The 24,398-nt window shown below is 37.6% G+C and overlaps 2 protein-coding genes across 2 annotated transcripts; one reads left to right on the top strand and one right to left on the bottom strand.

Moving 5' to 3' along the window:
* Positions 1–3,517: 3,517 nt before the first annotated feature.
* On the bottom strand, positions 3,518–8,255 carry LOC104222805 (sodium/hydrogen exchanger 1-like). The gene is made up of 16 exons (XM_009774105.2): positions 8,213–8,255; positions 8,056–8,102; positions 7,594–7,769; positions 7,351–7,469; positions 6,763–6,860; positions 6,520–6,576; positions 6,270–6,316; positions 6,000–6,194; positions 5,686–5,735; positions 5,427–5,493; positions 5,212–5,312; positions 4,989–5,090; positions 4,700–4,838; positions 4,564–4,626; positions 4,342–4,425; positions 3,518–3,926 (listed from the first exon to the last, which is right to left on the bottom strand). The coding sequence occupies exons 1-16, from the start codon at positions 8,215–8,217 to the stop codon at positions 3,597–3,599; spliced, it is 1,680 nt and encodes a 559-aa protein (XP_009772407.1). The 5' UTR covers positions 8,218–8,255; the 3' UTR covers positions 3,518–3,596.
* A 1,578-nt stretch (positions 8,256–9,833) lies between these two features.
* Positions 9,834–10,298, top strand: LOC138877762 (uncharacterized). Its single transcript, XM_070157398.1, has one exon. The coding sequence runs from the start codon at positions 9,834–9,836 to the stop codon at positions 10,296–10,298; it is 465 nt and encodes a 154-aa protein (XP_070013499.1).
* Positions 10,299–24,398: the final 14,100 nt, after the last annotated feature.

The following is a 24,398-nucleotide window of genomic DNA, read 5'->3' as shown; positions in this document are numbered from 1 at the left end:
GGGTCGATGTGTAAGCCAGAGTCATCGTCCTCCGCAGGGATAGCTCTACCTCCCCTAGTCGCCGACAATGAGGCACCCTCAACAGCCCGCGTGAGATCTCCGCCACCACGAACCCCCCCAACCTCATAGGGCCTCTTCTCCATGGCATTACCCACCGCGGAAATAGCCTCGAACTTTGGTGTAAACACTGATCCCGATTCCAAAGCAATGGATCTTACTGGCCCAACATCGGCAATAATGGCTTTTGCGGTCTCCACCCTTCACCTTTTCCTTGGTGATGCCTCCTTGCTGCAAGACGGCTCGTCCACAAGGTGGAAGATAGGCTGAGAAGAGATCTCATCCGGCATAGCAACAGTTTGAGGGGCGGAGTCCCTCATTGGTGTAACTTGAGCCCGACCTCCTCGAGCAGACTTAGCTAAAGCGAACTGCATTCCAGCCGACGTGATGGCCTGGTAAAATATAGGTACTGGAGCCTTTGCCTTTTTGGAAACTCACCGACCTAGCACCAAAAGAAGGTCGCGTCAAAAAGCAATAATGAACGGCAATAAGTTAAGGAAGAAATAACACTTACTGGACTGAGTCTTGGGTCCAAAGCGCTTGTGAAAGAAGGCCCAATCGTGAATTCCCACAGTGTGGGGTAATACGCGAGTCACCCAATCTTCAATATCGAAGATGGGAGAAGGTGCACGCCTCTCAGCTGAAAACAAGGAAGCCATGATATTCAAAAACAAAAGAGAAAGAAAGAAAATAACAAACATACGACAGGACGCTTACGATTATAATTCCATTGCTCGGGGAACCCGATCGGATTCGCCACCAGGTGCTCGGTCTTGATGAATAAGTATTTATGCCAGAATCGCCGGTTCATCTTATCATCCATCCCCGCCACCAACCCCTTGACCCCACGATGTCGCAGATGTATCAACATGGCTCTATAAAAGTTGGGCGAGAATAGATGCAGCAGATGGCAAATATTGAGCTCACAGCCGACCAACTCTGCATACTTTGCACATCAGAAAAGCTTTGTATAAATAAGGGGAGAACTGCGCCGGGTAAATATTGTAAAAGAGGCAAAACGCCTCCGCTAATGGGGGAGAGGAATAGAATAACCGACTAAGAACGGTTAAACATAGAAAGCATAATATCCAAGTCGGTGAACTTGTACTATATCATCTCTCACCGGGATAATCTCGACGTAAGAGGGAATACGGTACTTGGACCGGAGGTCGGCTATTTGATGCAGCCCCATCTCAGAAAGCTCTTGAGGCGGAGAAGGTTCCTTTGGGAAATTGTGTCTGACCAAAAGATTCTTGGGAAGCACCTCCTCCACGGTGGGAAAACTATCTTCCTCCTTAACTACAGATTCCTCACCACCGGGAGGAATGGCCATCGATAAAGGAGTGGCATCGGTGAGTCTATCGTTAATGCAAGGGGAATTTGACATATTTCAGTAGTAAAGGGTATATAGCAAAGTCGGAGAAAAAAGATGTCAACCGGAAAAGAAATAGGGGACTGATATTGAAGAAATTGCAAGAAATCGGAAGTGGAGATCCAAGAAGAAGATCAAAGAAAAACGATATGAATGCAACAAGGGGGATGCTGAAAGTTTCAAAAACGAAACCCCTCATCTACTTATAGGGTTGGGTAACACCGGAATCGAGGTAGAAGAGTCGTCAATGGCACCAAAACCGAAGCGACAAAAGCAGATACACTTTATTAGGAAGACGCGTAATAATGACGCGCGTGGCATGATGTCATCCTACGATAGCCACACCAACCGCAGCCCCGCCTCCAGTTCGACCTCGGTTGATTCGATTCAATCGTTACGACCAAATTTCGTCTGAACGGCTGCAGACAAGAGCCGCTCATCGAGGATGTCCAAGATCACGACCTCAACAAGTGGAGGGACTAACTGTATTGGTCAAAATTTGGATTAGACTTAATAGCTATAAATGGACGTGGTCGAGGATTAAACCGACCACGGCATAAGGGCGAGGAGTCGTCTTAAGAGAAATTAGCACCGAGGTCGAGCAACGGGCGTATGAAAGTAACGGTAGGATAAGTTAGAATAGAAAGAAGGAATATTCTATTGAATATTCTTTCAGTTTTACTTTTTTAGGGTTTCTCGGGGATATCCCCTATAAATAGAAAGAGATAAAGAACAAAAAAAAGGATCTTCACTTTTTGATAAGAGCACATTATAAAGAGTTGACTAAAGAGAATATACAAAAGCTTGTTCATTGATTACATTGTTCGATTTATGTTGTTCATTCACAAGATCCAAAGATTCCTTACACATCTTCATTTCCTACCACCCCACGTTGTTGTCAGGGAATAAAATCGTCCAAGTCATCTAACATTTGGGTAATAAGACCTACATTTATTGCATGCTTCTATATTCGTTGACAATCATTTGGTTATATACTTGATATTTATTGTTCTTGTACACAGTCTCATCCCATTAATATTTTTCAATTTTAAATTTAGAATTTATTATGTTTAATTAGGATTCACTCTCTAGTGATTCGGAGAGAGCAGTGACAGTGAGTATCAAAAGGATATTGATTGCTATGTCTCAATACTTAGATCGGCCAATCTCAACTTTCTTTCCGGCAAAAGAGAACATTTTTAATGAAGAAGGTCATGTGTTGATGAGGCTGTATATACAGTGAAGAGTTTAGGAAGAGAAGAGCCAATGCTTATTGTACATAAGAGTTCTTCTCTAGTCTTGTCTCCTCTCCTCACTAGGTGGTTGGTTACACACACCTGTCTTACAGATAGAGTCAAGCACGAGATGAGTTATTTATTACTTGTAGCATATGTTAGTTAAAGGGTCTCTGCGACGTAGCTCCTCAGTTCGAACTTATATTACCATAATCCAAAGATATCATCATAAAGTCCAACTAGAAGAAAACAATCGTATAGAACACAGCTATACTATATCAAATAACCTAGGCATCACGAGTGAGATTTGCTCCAGCTAAAGTTGATCAGTAGACAAGGGCGGATCTAGCATGTTATCTACGGGTTCCCGTGAACCCAATAGCTTTTGTCCAAACAGTGTAAATGTGTTCTAAAAATTCATTAAATAACTACAAATATTTAAATGTGAACCCAGTTACTATTGAAAATTTACTCGAAGTCATTGCACGAACCCATAAACATTAAATCTTGGATCTGCCTATGTGACAGTAGAGCACCTTCACCACCAACGGATAGGTCAAAGGTTCGAATCACGCAATTGATCATCCAGGGTTCAGCGGGGTTAGAAGAAAAAGGAAAACGACCCAAGCCTATCACATTCCATTTGGAAATAGCATGTAAACGGGCTGCCTCGAGAAGAAATAAGTCCAAACCAAGAAATATACTCCATTTGAAAAATAGAAACAGAGATATATGTACAAGCTTAGCAAAATCAGCAGAATTAGAGATTAATATCTGAATATTTACAAACAAGTCAGCCTAGTGTAATTCATGAATATATACAGAAGGCATCCTTGCAACTATTGATGGTTAGTTGATAGCAAAACCGGCAACTCCAGAAACCTATCCTGTTTCCCAAAAAAATAAAAAATCTATCACTTGCAAACTGTTTTCTAAACGAGACGTAAGCTAGGATTACTTCCAAATAGTGAACCGTGATCACTTCCTTCATTTGAAGACACTGGTGTATCTGGCATGGAGTCCCTCCCTCCAAACACGCGTCGCATAAAAGCATCATCAAACTTACTCCAAAAGTAAATAATGGTTTGTGCAGGTCTTTTCAATAACATTGTCAAACTGCTTGTCCGAGGAACATCACCTTCATGTTCTAGCCCGTTGAGAAGTGGGAGTCCGAGGGATAGTTCAGAAGTAGTACTCATGTTGATATCTTTTGATGGAGGGAGCAAGTACCTTATCAGAGGCTTTGTTATCAACCCAAACACCTAAAAGAGGTCCCAAAAGAAAAAAGATCACTACAAATATTGACAATATATAGACTAAACAGCACTACTAGTATATCAGGTGGGAGAGTCTACTCAAACTACTATTAGCTCATTACTGATGACTCTTAGCAATCAATGGACTCAATTACTTCACAACTGATATGCAGTGGCGGAGTCAGAAATTTTACTAAGGGGTGCCAAAATATAAAAAAGTAAAATAAGTGAGAGTCAACATATAGTATATATACATAAAAAATAAATTTTTGACCTAGTTAAACAGTGTCAATTAACGCCCTTTAGCATAAGATGGCTCCGCCACTGCTGATATGCAAAAACCAAAAAGATGTTTGTGGATTTATGTAATGAAAGGTAACTAAAAAACATAGGTAGCAAAGGAGTGATGTAGTTTAATTACCACAGTACTGAAGAGGACAATTGTAATAGTGCTGGTGATCATGACTGCATTTCCTGGCAATTGTGTGTGGCCAAACCTTGTAAACTACAAACAACAACCCAGGCTTCAATCAGTAACATTATTTTTATCAATTACTAACAAGATATTCAGATAAAGTACTCCTCCCTCATGTTTCTCATTTTTCATCTTTGAGAGTAATGAGAAGAGAGTTCAATTATCTACCTGGTTATAAGCCAATGCCATTGAAACAGCTCCTCGCATCAAACCAGCCCACCATATTGTAACCTGTGAAGATGAATTATTAAGTTTTTCCGTAACAATGGAGTAGCAGCACGAAACTTTGACAAAGTCAATAAACCTGGTGCTTGAAGCCGAGCTCGTGATCCTTAGATTGCTTCCAAGAATTTGATAAAATGGCCAAAGGTATCACAAAGCACGCTCTTCCAACCATAACCAGAGCAAGCAGCACACCACTCACTGCAACAGATTTTCCAGGACTGTGGAAACAAGTCCAAAATCAAAAGGCAAAGCAAATAAGTAGAGCTTTTTAACTACTGTATGAGCGTCACAAACATAATCATTGACACTAAATTTGCCTAGGGCCAAACTCGATCTTATGTTTTAAATGAAATAGATTTCAATCTCACCTGTGGCTAGCGAATCTCCATTTCTCGATATCTAAGGCATCCATACCAACATAAAGGAAAATGAAAGTCTCCGCAATAAATGACATTGTTGCAAAAGCATGCCTGTGAAAAGTTAAGTTAATTTAGGAATGACAATATGGCTACTTTAACATGTTCTTACAAGAAGAAAATAATTTGATTTCAACTGAGAAAGAGATTTGTGAAGTCCGAATGTTTGACGTACCTTGTGGTCACTTTTGAATTATCGGTCACATTATGCCAGGTATAGTGTGACATGACTATCCCACAGACAAATACTGTAAGAATTCCATTCAAATCAAACAGCTGAAAGGTTGGCATGATTATTAACATTTATCAAGATCAATAATCATAGAAACTACAAACAGTGAGAGCTAACAATAAGTTGATATAAAACTCATGCAGTTAATGTTTACTTACTTCTGCCATAACATATGAAAGGTAAGCCATGAGAATCATGAGAGCAACTTCACGATCGGTTGACTTCCTGCCATCAGAATTGAGGCTTATTGAATTACAAATGAAGAATACTCTACTGGGAAGTGGAAACCAAACAATCTTTCTGATTGCTAAAGTTTGTGTATTGATATTAACTGGGATGTGACTGATAAACATCAAAGAATAACTATATCTGAACCAATAACCATAATACGAAGACCATGAAGAAATTTATACACACCTCCTCCCAAGGTATATCTTTTTTATTATGTATGCACTTAGCAATCCAACCTGCATAAGAAGAGCATAATATCAGACATGTATGAGATATTGATAAAGCCTATAAATAGGCGGATCATTAACAAAATCTGATCATGCGTGTCAGCTTCTTGCTAATATATACAAGTCCTTCCAGATCAAACCAAGTAATGTAAGATGTTGAGTCTTATCCAGAAGAAAAATCTGTTTCCCAACTCGAATTGTGTCGAAAAGATAGGCAAAAATTGACTAATGCACTAATGTAAAACATAATGCGAAAAAGGCTGGCTGACTCACAACTACTCCGAGCAAAGTGCTTCCCACAAATCGGTAGAGAAAAGTTAGAGTAAGCGATAAGGCCACTCGTGAGTTGATGTTTGAGAGGTCGAATTTCTGGATTGCGTTAAAAAGCACCACTGATGTAGCATCATTTACCACACCTTCTCCAAAGACTAGGCTGTAGAGAAGAGGTGTCTCATCCTGATCAAGCACCTGTAGAAAACACGGCTTGCTATTTCAGTAATCTGTTTTTATCTACGGAATTAAATTGCAGTTCTAGGAGAAAACCTGCAATGTGCAAACAGAGTCTGTTGCCGAAAATATAGCTCCAATCGCTGCAGTAAAAGAATTTTAATAACCATCAGAAGATGTGAGAAAGAAACCAGGACACCAATTGTATGCTTTTCCTTCTAATAACTACATCATTTGTATGTTTTAACTTTTCCATTTATGAAACCGCTTTTACATATCATTACTTTTCCATTGTAACAAATCAATAACCACATAACAATCGACGGAGAGAAGAGGAAAAGATTACCAAGATAATCCCTTAACTCCAGACCAGTGCCCAGCTTCCCGAGTAACAACCATGCACCTAAGTAAAGATTTTGAAGCGAAATTAAGAGACATAACCATAGAGTAACTCAAGAATAAAATCAAGACTGAAGTAACCACATTACACTTCAGAGAGCATATAGTTGCAAATTATTCGCAGAAAATTAACTTATGGACACTAGCTAGGCATTATCTTTCTTTAACTGATTGAAGGAGCAGGGCATACCAAATGATATGACGCCGAAAGATATCAATGTGCCAAGGACACCAAACAGCACAATGGTCCCTAAATTCCTGAAAAAGTGCTTCATTTTCACCTGGAAACTGGTAAAGGTAAAAAGTGATTTATCAGACTCCATAGATTACATTAAACACCTGATAAAAGATTATGTTATCATAAACTAAATATAACATTCCTCTTTCTTTTTCCCCCTTCTCTCTTTGCCAGTTAACCACAATAACAGTGCCAGTCGTTAAGGTGGTGACCCTCTTAGTATATGAATAACACCTCCATATTTAAGTTATATCATAGATTACACGGCCACAAGAGGAAAAAAATGTTTAAAAGTATTTCTGTCTCTTCGATATGTAGACAGTAAAAATCAATCCCAAGGAAGAACACAATGACCCCTTAGCAGAATGTGATGTTGTCCTTCCAATGTTATATATAGTTGTTCATAATAATTTAAAATTCAGCGGAGCACTCAATTTTACTAATATGTGGTTGGCAAGATTCATGAAATAATGCAACAATGCCCAAATTAACACCATAATAACGTAACAAACCACTATTACCCTATGATGAAAAACTTACCCGGCATTGAATATAATGGCAGGTATAACATAAACAAAGAACAGCTGTTCGTCAAATTCTAAAAGATGAGGACTCTTTCTATTAGTAGTTAGTCGAGTGATGCCTGCAGCAGATAAACCCTGCAGCCAAAAGAAAGGATGGATATCCATTAATATCGAAACGAGATAACACAGATAGTACATATATAAACTGTTAGAGATGTGTAAATGTGTTTGGTACAACATAAAATTTAAGAAGTCGTACGATAACAAGAGCTGTGATGGACTCGTTAATCCATCGGCTTTCTTCAAGAAGATGACCAATCACAATGCATCCACAGAGAAGTGTGACGAAGAGAGTTAAATTTACAAAGACCTGATCAGAACCTGGCAAGGCCGTCACACCCAATCCCGCTATAGCGTCAAAAACCATAATGTTATCTACATATAACCAGTAAAAAAGAAAAGACCAACGTAAGTTAATCTTATCAAACACCAATGTTAATTAAAGAAGACAACTTTAGCAATGCTAATATAACCAAAGTATAAACCGGATAAAGATCATGCATGCAAACACATACTCATGATTTAAATTCCTATATATATATATATATATATATGTGTGTGTGTGTGTTTACATAGTTGGAGCAGTAAGTAAGGCAGGCGCACGTGCATATATTGAAAATAAATTCATAAAGATTAACAGTACCAAAAAAAACTTTATTACCTTCAAACTGCAGAGGTTCCAATTGTATGAATGCTAAAAAACAGAAGCTGAAACATGTACGTATTGTCAAAGAAGTAGTAGGATTCTAGGCTAAGCGAGAGAGGGAGACAAGTAATTTGTAGTAGTTAAGGAGAGAAACTGATGACAAGAAGATTACCACATTGGAATAGATATGAGAGTTACAAGTTAAGCTGGACAAGGATGCTTCTCAGACAGCAAAAAACTGTGGAGAGACATTATAATAAACGGCTAACGTGTCTATATGGACCCAAAATACGTGGTCTATGCATAATCCTAATTAATCTGGTCAACATAGAGCAAAAATAAATACACAATCCTCCTTCGGCCCGAATACCGGGTTTTATTCTGAATTCAGTTATTTATTTATGTATGCATGTTGCGTGTTATCCCCATCTTAGTAGTAAAATGTAATTTTTAAATATATAATTAAAAAATTATATATTATTTTTAAAGTTATATTTGAGTTATAAAATAAAGTGTAAGCTTTTGAAATTGATGAATATTGATCCTATATAGTTGATTAAATAAAAGAAAAAAAATTCATAAAAGTCCTCAATCATTATTCAATATATTCACCCTAAATTATGTTCCAATTTTATAATTTTATCTGTTTAATTTCCCAAGTTATCGTGCTTCCTTTTCAATTTCAGTAAAAACACATAACTTTAATTAATTTTAAAATCCTAAATAGTTGAACTTTCTACATAGTTCAAATAAGAAAACTTTTAATTAATTTTTAAATCTTAGATATTAGTGAAATATTTACACTACATTTTTTATTTAATATTAAAATTAATTTTTAAAAGATAAAAGGTCAATCAACATTTTGTGTAGAGGTTTTATAATTTTATAATATAAATTTAGGTTTGTACAGTTTAGTATGATTAAATATGATATCAAATAATAATTTTAAATGCTTAATTGAATGTGGATTAATTATTTTGTATGATTAAAAAAAGAATTATTAAAATGTATATTTAGTTGTTCCACGTTGAAACAATTTTAATTTAAATGTTATTGTATCACATAATTCTAATTTAATATTTGATTTTATGTCCCCATATTTCAATATTTTAATTACAAATCAATTAAAGTCACCATCGTTCTCATCTTGATTTTTTTAAGTATTACACAAATAATGTATTTTCAAATTTTTTAATTAGTACGATTTTTATAATGTAATATATTTATTTATTTTAAATACTAAATATATTTTTTTACTTATTTTAATAAGAAAAGATTTAACATGCAAAATTATAATTTAGATGTTACTGTATTATAAAATTTTAATTTAATATGTGGTTTTATGTCCCCATACTTCAATATTTTAATTACGAATCAATTGAAGTCGCCATCGTTCTCATCTTGGTTTTATAAGTATTGCACAAATGATATTTTCAAATTTGTAATTAGTACGATTTGTATAAGGTGCAATATTTATTGATTTTAAATTCCTAACTATTAGAATTTCTTATCCGTTTTAATAAGAAAAGATTTAATATGCAAAATTTTAATTAATTTTAAAGTCCTAAATATTAGGAAACTAACTTAAAATTATAATTTTGTTCATTATAAAAGCTATTTTTAAAGGGTAAAAAGAACGAACGATATTTCCCTAAAGGTTTTCGTGCTTTTGATATAGTATAGAAGATTCATTTTTTGAGCTAGTAATAAAAAATTTAAATATTAAAAAAATACTGTAAATTACGTATAAAATTAAATGGTTAGATATTTTAACTTAATAACTATTATAGTCAATGATTACTTGGCTGGCATTTCAAGATAAGCTAATGACTAAAGAAAGATTGTTGAGGTTGAACATCCCTATCAATGGGGACATAAACTGCATACTATGTGATTGTGGAGAACTTGAAACTCACCAACATCTATTTGTGGAGTGTAGCTGGATTCAGAACATAAGAGTAGCATTGCTCAATTGGTCAGGAATAACTATCTCATCATATAATGTTAGCAGGAGTTTGCAGTGGATAAAAAACAGGCACTGGCGGCAATTCAGAAAAGAAGTAGCAGCAGCAATCATAGGGGAGACAATATACTATACTTGGCAAGCTCGAAATTGGAAGCATTTCAGGAAGATCAATGTAAATACAACATTTATAGAAATACAGATTAAGAAGGAACTTAGGGAGAGGATTAGCATGCTAGCAGGATCTAGAAGACCTAGAAACTGTCCATTTTTGATGCAGAGGATATGTAATTAGATTAGTTAAATTCTTTGTTGTTGTTTGCTTTTTCTGAGAGCTTGAGAGAGTCTGATCCTAGTGGATTGGAACAGTTGGCTGCTCATAGGTTGTAAATCGTTTGATTTGTTATGGTAATATTCACAAATTATTGCCAAAAACTGTTATAGTCTAAGAAAAAATATCTTGACTCTGCAAATTATGGATGATGTAATCGGACGCGGATTCAAACATTTAAATATTCTTATCAACTATCACTTCACTGAATTTTAAAATTGTGAGTTCATAATTTAATGTTTACTACTATGATTATATATATATATATATATATATATATATATATATGCGCTTGTTTTAGTTGAACTCATGCAACATATATTTGTTGCATCTGCCTGTATGAGTAATCGTAATTTATTTCAACTCTGTTTTTTATTTTCCTTCAAAAAGATAGAAAAATAAAACATTAACTTACCATACCATGTTCTGAGCAATGTGCATTCTCAGTCAGCAGCAGGTTTTAATTATCTCTACTATTCTATAGGATACATTTGTGAAAAGGGAGATAAGAATATGGATAATATATTTTTTGGAAAAGATAATTAACACACGAGTTATCCAAAGCAAATGAACGTGCTATATCAAGCGAGGCTTTTCTTTTATCGAATTTAAGAATCATCAGCTTCCCTATGCAATGGTATGTTACGTGTTATACTTTTTTATTTACATTTTTCTGCTGGCATCTAAAATGCTTAAAGAATTGAAAGAATTACAAGAAAACACATGACTTCACACCATAACAAAAAATGGCCCATATTTTTAAGTTTTACCTTACCTAGTTCATATTGTACATATTTTGAAAGCACTAGCAAATTCAAAATCTATGTTCTTACAATCATTGCTTCAAAAAGCTATGGAGTTAAATCTATGTTCTCACAACCATTGCTTTCACTCTCTCTTCTTCTCACATCTTCTACATATGCTTCAAGGGACCGTGTATTTTCTGCTTCTCCTCTTGTGTCACCTGCTTGCAATGTAAGAAAATTGAAGAGTAGAAGTCCACCATTGAAGACCATTTAAAGCTTTGCTTTTGAAAATGAGTTTTTTGAATTTATTAGTTGTTTGGATCGGGTGTTATTCCAATTGATTGAAAATATCAAAAGGAGTTCAAAATTTAAATTTGAAGTGATTTGGAGTAGATTTGAGCAAGATTTGAGTTAAATTTCAGAAAAGACTCAAGGAAGAAGACGAAGCCAGTTTTTTGTATAATTATGTATAATCTTGTATAATAGTGTATATGAGTGTAGAAACACACCTTATACACTTTTATAAAAGCGTCTGTAGACGAACGTCTTCCACGATTTTCAGTTGCAATTCTTATTCAAAACTAGTCCAAATCTCCATTAAATGACTTCAAATTTTATATACACCCTCCTTGTACTGTTTCTAACAAGTCTAAATAACACTCACTTCAAATTTCTCACAAAATCAAATTCGAAATTTAAACCCACATATTTATGTTTGTTAAAAATCTAATTTTCACCACCCAAATGAATTTGGTTTGTTGAATTAATATTTGAGTCACAGTTACTGATTCGAAAATTAATTTAAAAGCTTGAGGAATCTTTTTTTTAAATAGATAGTAATTTTGAGAACCTATTGGAGTTAGATGTTGAATCTTAGTCTATTATTTTTTGGCTAGTTAGTTGTAAATTGAAATATGAGCTATAAAATTGAAAAGTAGGGAGCTCAGAACGTGAAATTTTCCCTAAAGAATTTTCCTTTTTAATTTATAGTTTAAACCTTATATTTCAAAAGATTGATCTCTACATTAACAAAAAGTTGTGTAACAAGAGTTAATTCGGTATCTATATTATTGGCAGAATATACTAACACATCCTCATCAGATGTGGAGAATTCACTCACAACATCTTTCAACTTGGAACTAAGGGTTGTAACATGCTCTGTGGAAGCAGATTCCTTCTTCTTCTGGGACCTTCTCACTAGGGAACTGGGTTCCTCAGTTGTTTCCTCTTCAACCTCTACCACTGGAACAACCTTATCACACACGATAACATTGTCTTTCACCAATCTCCTCATGTTCTTTTTATTGCTTTTTCTGCTCTTCTGAAGGGCAGACTCATAGGCTACCTTTACTTGCAACCTGGTAGTAGGTCGCTTAGTAGAAGACTCAGGAGTGGAAACCACCCTTCGCTTGACTATGAAAGCATCAAGAGCAAGGTTATCTGGATCCTCCTCATCACTAGACCTCATCTTAGGGACTTGAATGTCCAAGGGCGCAACATCAAATGCAGGAGCAGAACCGGCCTAGGAGTAAGAACCATGACCTATTTCCTCCGAAGAGGGGTCAGGTTCCTCATGAGAGGGCCCAATAGTTTCTGCTAGTGCAGAGCCCTCAACAGTCACCAATGCTCCTTCTTCCCCCATACCCTGTATCTCGTTCCTCTGAAAGATGATCTTATGTAGGACACCGTCAGCAGATACCACAAGATGGTCACGACATTTTCTTCCTCAAAATCTCCATGTCCACCACGGAATTTGTAGCAACAATGACGGAAACCTCTACGACCTCAGGACTTTGACCATGTTCTCCACTTTTTCTTTGATCAATAGGAAACTCAGATAGAGAGGAAGGATCAACAAATTTAGGGGTCTCTAGGATGGAGGGAGACGGGGAATTTGGGTTAGGGGTGATTTCAAAGATGAGAGCAGAAGTTTTTACAGAGGACTTAGTGGGGACGGAGGACTCCATGGGTTTTTCAGTATTAGAGATGACTAAGGCAGGGATTTCGGAGTTTGTGTTAGCCATTGAAGAGATGGAGAGAAAGAGCTTTGGAAAAGTTCTAATGGAGGACTTATGGTTTGTGGAGAAAAGAGAAAGGTTTTAATAAGAGCGGATAATTAAGAAGAGAGAGATAGGAACCGGTTGTGAAATGGCAGTTGTGCTTGGAGAAGTGCAACGTTTCAGAAGGAGGTGGAACGATTTGAAGTGAAGAGACGTGACAACAGGGTTTGAAAAGGTGGATGACATGGCAGTTGATATTTGTACCTTTTCAAGACGTGTATTAAAGAATGAACAGAACTACTAACCTTTGGTACAAAAACCAGGTTCTTAACCTGTTATTCGAAAATATCAATCCTCTTTTATCATCCATGCATTGCATCTACAGCTTCTATACTCATCATGCGTGTTTACCTGCAATGGTATTGAAGTGAGTTAGACTTAGCCAGAAAAACACTTTAGCTAGTTTTACCTAAATGTGATTTTCATAGCCAATTGATGAGGAATCAGGTGCTCAATTGGGCTTCAAAAGCCCCAGCTTCACCCTGTTTCTTTCAAAATGTTCCCTACTCAATGCTTTGGTGAAGATATCTGCAATTTGATCTTTTGTGCTGCAGAACTTCATGCAGATCAACCCTTTCTCCACATTGTCCCTTAGAAAATGATGTCTCACATCAATGTGCTTGGTTCTTTTGTGTTGAATTGGATTCTTAGCCATGTTGAGTGCACTGGTGTTATCACATAGAAGAGTCACACACTTAGTGAACACCCCAAAATCCTCTAGTTACTGCTTAATCCATAGGAGTTGAGCACAGCAGGATGCTACAGCTACATATTTTGCTTCAGCTGTTGAAAGAGCCACTGAGTTTTGCTTCCTTGTGCCTAAGAGATGAGAGATGATCCTAGAAAGTGAGCTATTCCGGAAGTGCTTTTCCTATCCACAATCTCAAAATTCTTTTGGCTGCCATCAAATGAGATTCCTTGGGATTTGATTGAAACCTTGCACATACCCCCACTGAAAACAATATCGGGTCTGCTGGCAGTGAGATAGAGAAGAGACCCAATAATGCCTCTATACATAGTTTGATTCATAGGAGATCCAGCTTCATCCATGTACAGTCACGTAGCCATTGCAATGGGAGTGTCTATCACTTTTGATGCTTCCATATCAAACCTCTTCAAGAGCTCCTTGATGTATTTCTGCTGACAAATGAATGTACCCTGTGTGGACTGCTTCACTTGAAGACCCAAGAAGAAATTCAGCTCCCTCATCATGCTCATTTCAAACTCACTTCCCATGAGTTTTGCAAATTCTTCACACAGAGAATCAGTTGTTGCCCCGAAAATGATATCATCAACATAGACCTGAATTGAGAAGGTTCCTTCCCCGTTTCTTTAGGAACAAGGTGTTGTCAAACCCTCTTTTAAAGCCATTTTTTAAGAGGAACTTTGACAACCTTTCATACCTTTGAGGAGCCTGCTTCAATCCATACAATGTTTTGTTCAGTTTAAATACATATTCAGGGTGTTCATGACACTCAAACTTTGGAGGTTGCTTCACATAGACTTCTTCCTTAGGAAGTCTATTCAGAAATGTACTTTTGACATCCATTTGGAACAAGGTGAATTCCATATGAGATGCAAAATCGATTAGGATTGTAATAGCTTCCATGCGAGAGACCGGAGCAAACGTTTCATCATAATCAATCCCTTCTTCCTGAATACCCACCTGGTTCCTATAATGGTTCGATTTGAGGGTCTAGGTACCAGGTGCCAGACATTGTTCCTTTCAAACTGATGTAGCTCATCTTGCATGGTTGTAATCCAATCTGCATCTTTCAGGGCTTTCTTGATATTTTTGGGTTCTATTTGGGAGAGAAAGGCTGAGAAGGCAAGTGAATTTCTAGCTTTTGACATGGTTTGTACTCCAGAATCTAAAGGAGTAATTATGTTGTCAAGAGGATGAGGACTTTTGTGTTTCCAGTTAGACATTTGAGGTTCATTAGTATAGGAGATGGGTATATTTAACTGGTTCTCTTGTGTTCTTCTCTCAGGTACTAGTGGAGTACCCTGGACTGTATCAACCACTCTTTCTTCAGCTTAAGTAGTTGTAATTGAGGTACCTGGTTCCATTGAAGAAGAGGCAGCATTGTCTCCACTCGGCTCTTTCACTTGGCTCATCATATCCGCCTTTCCATTTGTCATGTCAATGACTTCACCAGGACCCAGTAAGGGCTCTCCATCTTGATCATCTTTAGCACTTTTCTCACAGGAAGGATAGGACTCATCAAAGATAACATGAACAATTTCCTCAACATATTGAGTCCGCGTGTTGTATATCTTTTAAGCTTTGCTTTGAGAAGAATACCCCATTCCTTCATCACTTTTGGCATCAAATTTTACCAAGCTGATCCTTTCCATTGTTGAGAACATAACATTTGCACCCAAATGTTCTTAGGTGAGTCAGCTTGGGTTTCCTTCCATTTAGCAACTCATAGTGGGTTTTGTTCAGGAGAGATCTGATCATGCACCTGTTCACCAAGTAGCAGGCAGTGTTGACCGCTTCAGCCCAGAAGTTCTTTGCAACTCCACTGTCGATCAGCATTGTTCTTGCCATTTCTTCAAGAGTTCTATTCTTCCTTTCCACTACTCAATTTTGCTAGGGGGTTCTTGGAGCTTAGAAGTTGTGAGTAATGCCATTTTCATTGCAGAACTCATCAAATTTGGCATTGTCAAATTCTATTCCATGATCTGATCTAATACATGCGACTCTGGACTTCATCTTCACCTGGATTTTCTTCACAAAATCCACAAATACCTCAAAGGTTTCATCTTTAGTTCTAAGAAATAGAGTCCATGTGAATCAGGAGTAGTCATCCACTATCACAAATATGTATATTTTTCCTCCTCTGCTTTGCACTCTCATAGGGCCACACAAATCCATATGCAGAAGATCGAGTGACTTTGATGTGCTTACATCCTTTTTAGACTTAAAAGAGGACTTCACATGCTTTCCTCTAGCACAAGCATCACATACTTTCTGTACTTTGAACTTTGACATGGGTAGACCATGGACCAAGTCCTTCTGAATTAATTTGTTCAGAAGAGAGAAGCTTGCGTGCCCCAGTTTTCTGTGTCAGAGTTCAGCATCATCATCAATAGCCTTCAGACAACTCAGATTGCCACTTTGTAAGGACTCAACATCAACAACATAGATTTTCTTGTATCTTTTAGCCACAAGTACCACTTCACTAGTTACCGGATTAGTAATTGTACATATCTTGGACAAGAACTCCACCTTGTTTCCTTTATCACAAATTTGAGAGACACTGAAGAGACTGTACTTTAGACTATTGACATAGTACACATTCTCAATAGAGTGAGTAAGTGATTTCTCGACTTTTCCAACTCCAAGAATGTATCCCTTTTGAACACACCTCCTTTTTCCGCCCCCGCGAGGGGTGAAGGAGTTTTTCCAATTAAAGGACAATCGAAACGGGATTTGTTTATTTATTTCAGAGTCACCACTTGGGAGATTTATGGTGTCCCAAGTCACCGGTTGAATCCCGAATCGAGGAAAAGAATGACTCTGTTTAACAGTCTGCGCACCAGAAATCTGGATAAGGAATTCTGTTAACCCGGGAGAAGGTGTTAGGCATTCCCGAGTTCCGTGGTTCTAGCACGGTCGCTCAACTGTCATATTCGGCTTGATTATCTGATTTTATACAAATATGAACTTATGTGCAGATTTTAACTCTTTACCGCTTTCATTATTATTATTATTATTTTACAGGGAATTGCAACATTGTGAAAATGTATCTCGAACCGCATCACAATCAATGTATCCGTGGTCGTCGACACACTTTGGCTCCGTTGAGATTTGGATTTGGGTCACATAAATGTGCACCCGAGTTTAAGAAAATTAAATTATTAAAGGCGCGCCTAAAGCGACTAGCGTATCATTTACTTTGGGTAGGGCCGTGAAATTTTGCTAAACGGTCCATCCCGAAGTCTAAGCAATTTTAAAGCAAATATTTACTGAGGGCCCCGCAATTTTGTATTTTTATTCGGCGAGGCTCATCTCATTCTTATTTTTTAAAAGGAATTTGCAACATCATGGATACGCATCTCAAACCACGTCACAATCAATGTACCCATGATTAGAGACACATTTCGACTCCGCTGAGATTTGGATTTGGGTCACATAAATGTGCACCCGAGTTTAACAAGATAACATTAATTAAGACGCGTCCTAAAGAAACTACGTATTGTTGTTTTAGAAAAAGGCCGTGAAAAATTCACTAAACGGCCAAATCCAAAGTCTAGTCAATGGTTATGTATTTATTGAGGGCCCCATCGATGTGTGATTTATTTGGCGAGGCTCGTCTCATTTTTATTTAAAAGGATAAACCTACAGTGATTACATTTTTTCTATTAAGTTCGTCTCTAAAATAAAAGAAAATCTCCCGATTAATTACATGCTAAAAAAAGACGTAAATTATTAGTTATTAGTTTACGGCTAATGCGAATGGAAAATTGCAATCGAGTTTGTACAAAGAAAGATTGCTTTCTTTCTATATTCTATTATTTAATAATACTAGAACATGAGATTGACACACCATAATATCAAAATAAATTAACTAGTCTTTGATTAATTTAAACTAACATTATTAGATGAAGAAGTTATACATATGTAACCCCATTACTCATTAATCAGTCAACTACATTTTTATACAAAGAAAGGAAAATTCTATTCAAGCACAAATCTAAACAGGAGGAATTCAACAGGAACAAAGCATGGTTAATACTTTATTTCGCTTCAAACGGAGAGTGTACAAATGTGTACCTGGAAATGGCAGTACAAGAAGAAAAGAATGAGGAGTCAGCAGCAGTAACAACACAGCAACGCAACAGCAACCCAACAGCAGCAATTCGAACCAGATTCAAGGCTCAGAAAAATTCGAAGAAAACCAAACAAGCTCGAGAGAACAGCCCCAAAAGTTTGTGAAAAGACTAAACAGCAACAAGCAATATTACCACAAACAGACGAAACAAGCGTGTATTAAACCCGAAACTAAACTCGTTTCTCACTTTGTTTTTATTTTCTCTTTTACAACTCTCCAACACTCTTGAGATTTTCAGAATGTATTCCTCTTCCCAAAAATAATCCTCTCTAAAAACTATCTTTGTAAAAAAAATGTCTTCCTAAAATGTTCTCTCCCAATCCTCTCTAAAAATGTTCTCTCCAAATCCTCCTCCCTTATGTCAAAAATGACTCTTATTTATAGCAAGACTCTTGTCTTGAACCCCCAACCCGAAATATTCCCCTAATTGCATGCTTTGTCCCCACTACTTAATGTTTTTCTTATTTAATTCTCTTGTCCCCCATGCCTACATGTTTTGTCCCCCCACTATATTAAATAAATGCATTATTCCCAACTCATTATGTCTTGTCCCCTATGCTTAACTTAAATAATTACATTATCCCCCCCCCCATTACATTATGTCTTGTCCCCCACTATATTAAACAATTATATCATCTCCCCACTAATTTATGTCTTGTCCCCCACAATGTACTATTTTAATATTGTTAATGCCTTGTGGACATAGCACTCAGATTAAATAATTGTTCAAATGTTCAATTCCAAAAATACCCCTCCGACCTTACTGAAATTACCATTTTACCCCTGAACGTACTGCAATTTACCAATCTACCCCCATCAGCTATAACCAATTCACCTAATCGATTCCAATAAAAATATAGCAAATATAACCAATTTCTAAACAAATTCAAACAACAAATCACATGAACACGGATTGAATAACATCAAATTAATGGGAACAAGTTAACCATATTGGGAACCAATCCTGGTTAACTTAGACACAAATGAATGAGCAAGGAGACAACAATATTAACAACAAAAGTAAACTGAAACAACATGAATCACAATTAACTGAATCGAAATGCAAACTGAAATCATATGATGAACAACAAAGAGCAGGAAACTAAACAATACACAAAATGAAACCATTTGAACCAATACAATAATAAACACTCATAGGAATAGCCACAGTTTAAACCAAACATTTGAACTTCCTAACTTGAAATATACAACAATACAAAGAAGGAGAAAAATCAGAATAAAACAAACATTTAATTTTTACCCGGAACGAGAATTAAGCAGAAGATGAACGAAAGCTAACAACAACACAAAAAATAGGTCGGAATCCTACCATATTAAAAGGGATTGGGTTCGAATGACAACCTCGACGCACTGCAACTCGACGTCCTCGACTGTGTATGGACTGCTTCGACAAACCCGACCAAATCTCGAACAAATGAAATAGTTGAGTCTCGTTTTTTGGACTGGAGGCAACGGAAAAAGGGTGAAGCAGTAGCGATGGGGTTTGTTTGGAATCAAATACTCGACGAAGCAGCAGCAACGCAGCAGAAGCGATGCTGGATGACTGGTAACTCCTTTGAACACTCCACAAGCAGTCAATGATGAAGACGAGGGGTTCTTGTGCTGTTGGTTGTCGAAGACGAAGCAGTGGCGATGGGGTTTGGTTTCGAACCAGCTGCTCGACGAGGCTGGATGCAGCAGGAGCAGCAGAAGCAGCTTGGTTTTGGAGCAGCAGCGACGGGACAGTAGGGTCATTTCGTTGAAGACGATTCAAAAGAAATAGTAGGTGCCGGGGTGGAGAAGAAGACGCAGCAGCAGCCATGGGTGTCGAGCTCAAGCTCGAGCTTGACGAAGAAGATGAAGCAGTGGCAGCGGGGTCCATTTGGATGTAGCAGAAGCAACAGTGATGAAGCAGTAGCTGGTTCATATCTGCCATGGATGTCGAGATGGAGCTCGAAGGTGGTCGTTTGGTCATTCATAGCTTGAGGACGACGATGAAGATGGTGTTAGTTGTTTGTTCGAGCTGGGGTCGTAAGGGCGATGAAGAACGATGTGTGTGTGTGTGTGTGTGTGTGTGTGTGTGTGTGTGTTGAGGGTGAGGTGTGAGGGGGAAAGGCAGCAGCCATGGCTGCTTGCTTGGGGAAGGTGATGGAGAAGAAGAGGGAAAGAGAGAAGGGGGCGGATGGGTTTTCTTTAGGTTTAGGGTTTTTTTGTTTTGTTTTGTGAAATGTAAGATAGGGAGATAGGGGTGTTTGGTATTTGGGTTATGGACTGGGTCGACCTGGTTTGAAATGGACCGGGTCATGGGGAAGGTTGGGTATTTTTTGGGCCTGTGGTTTGAAATTGAAGAAGAGGCCCAATTCCGATTTTCTTTATATTTTTTGCTCTATTTTCTTTTACTTTCTAATTAATAAAACTAAAATTCTAAATTAAGTTATAAACTAAATTAACTTATCAAAAATATTAATTAATTCCTAGCGGCAAATATCATACATAATTAAACCAATTAAGCATAAAATTGTACAATTGTACATTAAATGCTAAAAATGCAAAAATACATATTTTTATGATTTTTTCATTTTGTAAAACACACTTAACTACTCCTAACTGTAGAATTAAATATTAAATGCAAATGCGACATATTTTTATATTTTTATCAATTTAACAAATAAACATGCACAGACAAATACAAATAATTATCCAAAAATGTCACAAAAATTCTCAAAATTGCACACCAAGGAAAATCGTTTTATTTTGAATTTTTTGGGAGTAATTCTTTCATAGGGCAAAAATCACGTGCTTACAGCTGCCCCTCTTTGCCCGAAGACACGAAGGGTTTTCGTGCAAAGATAAAGTGAGCGATTTTTGCCCATCCGAGTACTCCGTGTGAAGCATTTGTTTTTAAAAAAGATTTAACCGAACTCTTGCGTCAAAGGTTTCCTACATATCCCTAGCTAGAAGGGAATCAGGTTAATGTAGTTCGGGAAGTTTTGGTAGTTGGGACTACCATGGGACTGTGATTTTGTTGTTACTGCTGCTGTATGCTGCTACCACTGCTTTACCGATCTCTTTATTACACCGTGCTAAAAAGAAAACAAGAATCTAGGCTAGACTACGGATCATAAGATCTCATCTATCTTCAACTTGTTCTTGTTGCCTTGCTTTCTTGTCGGCTTGTGTTTCCTCCAGTGCTTTTCTTCCGAGAACTTGGGGATGACACTAGCCTTTTGCTTTTCTGAATACCAGTTTTCATTATTTTGTTTGGTCCGCTGGGGATATGGCTTCCTTCATTAAACTTTTTGGCGATTCCACTGGGGATATAGCTTTCTTCATCAAAATTTGTTATACCGGGGATTTTTGTTGTAACCTTCTGCCTTCCGGTGAGTTACTGATTTCAAGGCCTGAAGTATAAGACTGAAAAGTATTCCTCTCGTTATACAAGTGGGCGCCTGAATGCAAAAATATGAAATGTGTTCCCTCATTATACTGGTGGGCGCCTAGGACATGAAATGTAAAGACAGAAATATATTCCCTCGTTATACTGGTGGGCGCATAGGACATGAAATGAAAAAACAGAAATGTATTCCCTCGTTATACTGGTGGGCGCCTAGGACATGAAATGTAAAGACTGAAAAGTATTCCTCTCGTTATACAGGTGGGCACCTGACCTCAACAACAACTTTGAAAAATAAAACGTCTTTCCTCTCTTCAGGCGGGCTCCTGACTTCAACAACAACTTTGAAAATAAAATGTCATTCCTTTCTTTAGGTTGGCGAGATTTAAACGACTTTAAAAATAAAACGTCTTTCCTCTCTTCAGGCGGGCTCCTGATTTCAACAACAACTTTGAAAATAAAATCCTATTTTAGGGCGGATGAACCCAAACTATCCTATTTGAGGGCGGATGAACCCAATATATCCTATTTGAGGGCGGATGAACCCAACATATCCTATTTAAGGACGGATGAACCCAACATATCCTATTTGAGGGCGGATGAACCCAACATATCCTATTTGAGGGCGGATGAACCCAACATATCCTATTTGAGGGCGGGTGAACCCAACATATCCTATTTGAGGGCGGATGAACCCAACATATCCTATTTGAGGGCGGATGAACCCAACTTTGAAAAAGTAAAACAACTTTGAAAAATAAAACGGCTTTCCTCTCTTCAGGCGGGCTCCTGACTTCAACAATAACTTTGAAAATAAAATGTCATTCCTTTCTTTAGGTTGGAGAGATTTAAACAACTTTAAAAATAAAACGCCTTTCCTCTCTTCAGGCGGGCTCCTGACCTCAACAACAACTTTGAAAAATAAAACGCCTTTCCTCTCTTCGGGCGGGCTCCTGACTTCAATAACAACTTTGAAAATAAAACGCCTTTCCTCTCTTCAGGCGGTCTCCTGACCTCAACAACAACTTTGAAAAATAAAACGTCTTTCCTCTCTTCAGGCGGGCTCCTGACTTCAACAACAACTTTGAAAATAAAATGACATTCCTTTCTTTAGGTTGGCGAGATTTAAACAACTTTTAAAAATAAAACGCCTTTCCTCTCTTCAGGCGGGCTCCTGACTTCAACAACTTTGAAAATAAAATGTCATTCCTTTCTTTAGGTTGGCGAGATTTAAACAACTTTAAAAATAAAACGCCTTTCCTCTCTTCAGGCGGGCTCCTGACCTCAACAACAACTTTGAAAAATAAAACGTCTTTACTCTCTTCAGGAGGGCTCCTGACTTCAACAACAACTTTGAAAATAAAATGTCATTCCTTTCTTTAGGCTGGCGAGATTTCAACAACTTTTAAAAATAAAACGTCTTTCCTCTCTTCAGGCGGGCTCCTGACTTCAACAACAACTTTGAAAATAAAATGTCATTCTTTTCTTTAGGCTGGCGAGATTTAAACAACTTTAAAAATAAAATGCCTTTCCTCTCTTCAGGCGGGCTCCTGACCTCAACAACAACTTTGAAAATAAAATGTCATTTCTTTCTTTAAGCTGGCGAGATTTCAACAACTTTTAAAAATAAAACGTATTTCCTCTCTTCAGGCGGGCTCCTGACCTCAACAACAACTTTGAATAATAAAATGCTTTTCCTCTATTCAGGCGGGCTCCTGATTTCAACAACAACTTTGAAAATAAAATCCTATTTGAGGGCGGATGAACCCAAAATATCCTATTTGTGGGCGGATGAACCCAACTTATCCTATTTGAGGGCGGATGAACCCAACATATCCTATTTGAGGGCGGATGAACCCAACATATCCTATTTGAGGGCGGATGAACCCAACATATCCTATTTGAGGGCGGATGAACCCAACATATCCTATTTGAGGGCGGATGAACCCAACATATCCTATTTGAGGGCGGATGAACCCAACATATCCTATTTGAGGGCGGATGAATCCAACATATCCTATTTGAGGGCGGATGAACCCAAAATATCCTATTTGAGGGCGGATGAACCCAACATATCCTATTTGAGGGCGGATGAACCCAAAATATCCTATTTGAGGGCGGATGAACCCAAAATATCCTGTTTGAGGGCGGATGAACCCAACATATCCTGTTTGAGGGCGGATGAACCCAACATATCCTGTTTGAGGGCGGATGAACCCAACATATCCTGTTTGAGGGCGGATGAACCCAACATATCCTATTTGAGGGCGGATGAACCCAACATATCCTATTTGAAGGCAGATGAACCTAACATATCCTTTTTGAGGGCGGATGAAACCAAAATATCCTATTTGAGGGCGGATGAACCCAAAATATCCTATTTGAGGGCAGATGAACCCAACATATCCTATTTGAGGGCAGATGAACCCAACATATCCTATTTGAGGGCGGATGAACCCAACATATCCTATTTGAGGGCGGATGAACCCAAAATATCCTTTTTGAGGGCGGATGAACCCAAAATATCCTATTTGAGGGCGGATGACCCCAAAATATCCTATTTGAGGCGGATGAACCCAAAATATCCTATTTGAGGGCGGATGAACCCAACATATCCTATTTGAGGGCGGATGAACCCAAAATATCCTCAAAACTTGAAAATGTCTTACCTCAAAACCTGCTGGGGATTATTTTGCTGGGGGTGAATTTTCCTTTTTTTCCTTCCCCACTCTGGGTTGTCCGACCCTATTGAAACTTGGTCGAAAATCTGTCGAGGATGCTTCTACATCTCGATGATCTGCTGGGGATAACACTGCGAACCGCTGAGTAACACTGCTGGGGATAACACTGTTGAGGATAACTCTGCTGAGTAAAATATGTTATCTTACTCCTTCCAAAACTACTTCCTTTCAAGTAGGATGTTTCATTCCTCTGCAAACTGTTTCCTTTTGCAAAACTGTTTTTTTTTTATATATTTTTCTTTGTTTTGCTAGTTTCTTCCTTCGAAGACTACCTCCCTTAAA

The sequence above is a fragment of the Nicotiana sylvestris genome, chromosome 9 (assembly GCF_000393655.2).
Source record: "Nicotiana sylvestris chromosome 9, ASM39365v2, whole genome shotgun sequence".
Lineage (NCBI taxonomy): Eukaryota > Viridiplantae > Streptophyta > Magnoliopsida > Solanales > Solanaceae > Nicotiana > Nicotiana sylvestris.
Note: the sequence above shows the minus strand (reverse complement) of the source record. Positions and strands in the feature narration are given on the sequence as shown.

Coding starts and splice junctions, on each gene's coding strand:
- LOC104222805 (XM_009774105.2), bottom strand. Junction 6,577..6,762: donor TTTCGGCGTCATATCATTTG/GTATGCCCTGCT, acceptor ATCTTTACTTAG/GTGCATGGTTGTTACTCGGG. Junction 5,313..5,426: donor TTTCATATGTTATGGCAGAA/GTAAGTAAACAT, acceptor CCAACCTTTCAG/CTGTTTGATTTGAATGGAAT.
- LOC138877762 (XM_070157398.1), top strand. CDS start 9,834: ATGATTACTTGGCTGGCATTTCAAGATAAGCTAATGACTAAAGAAAGA.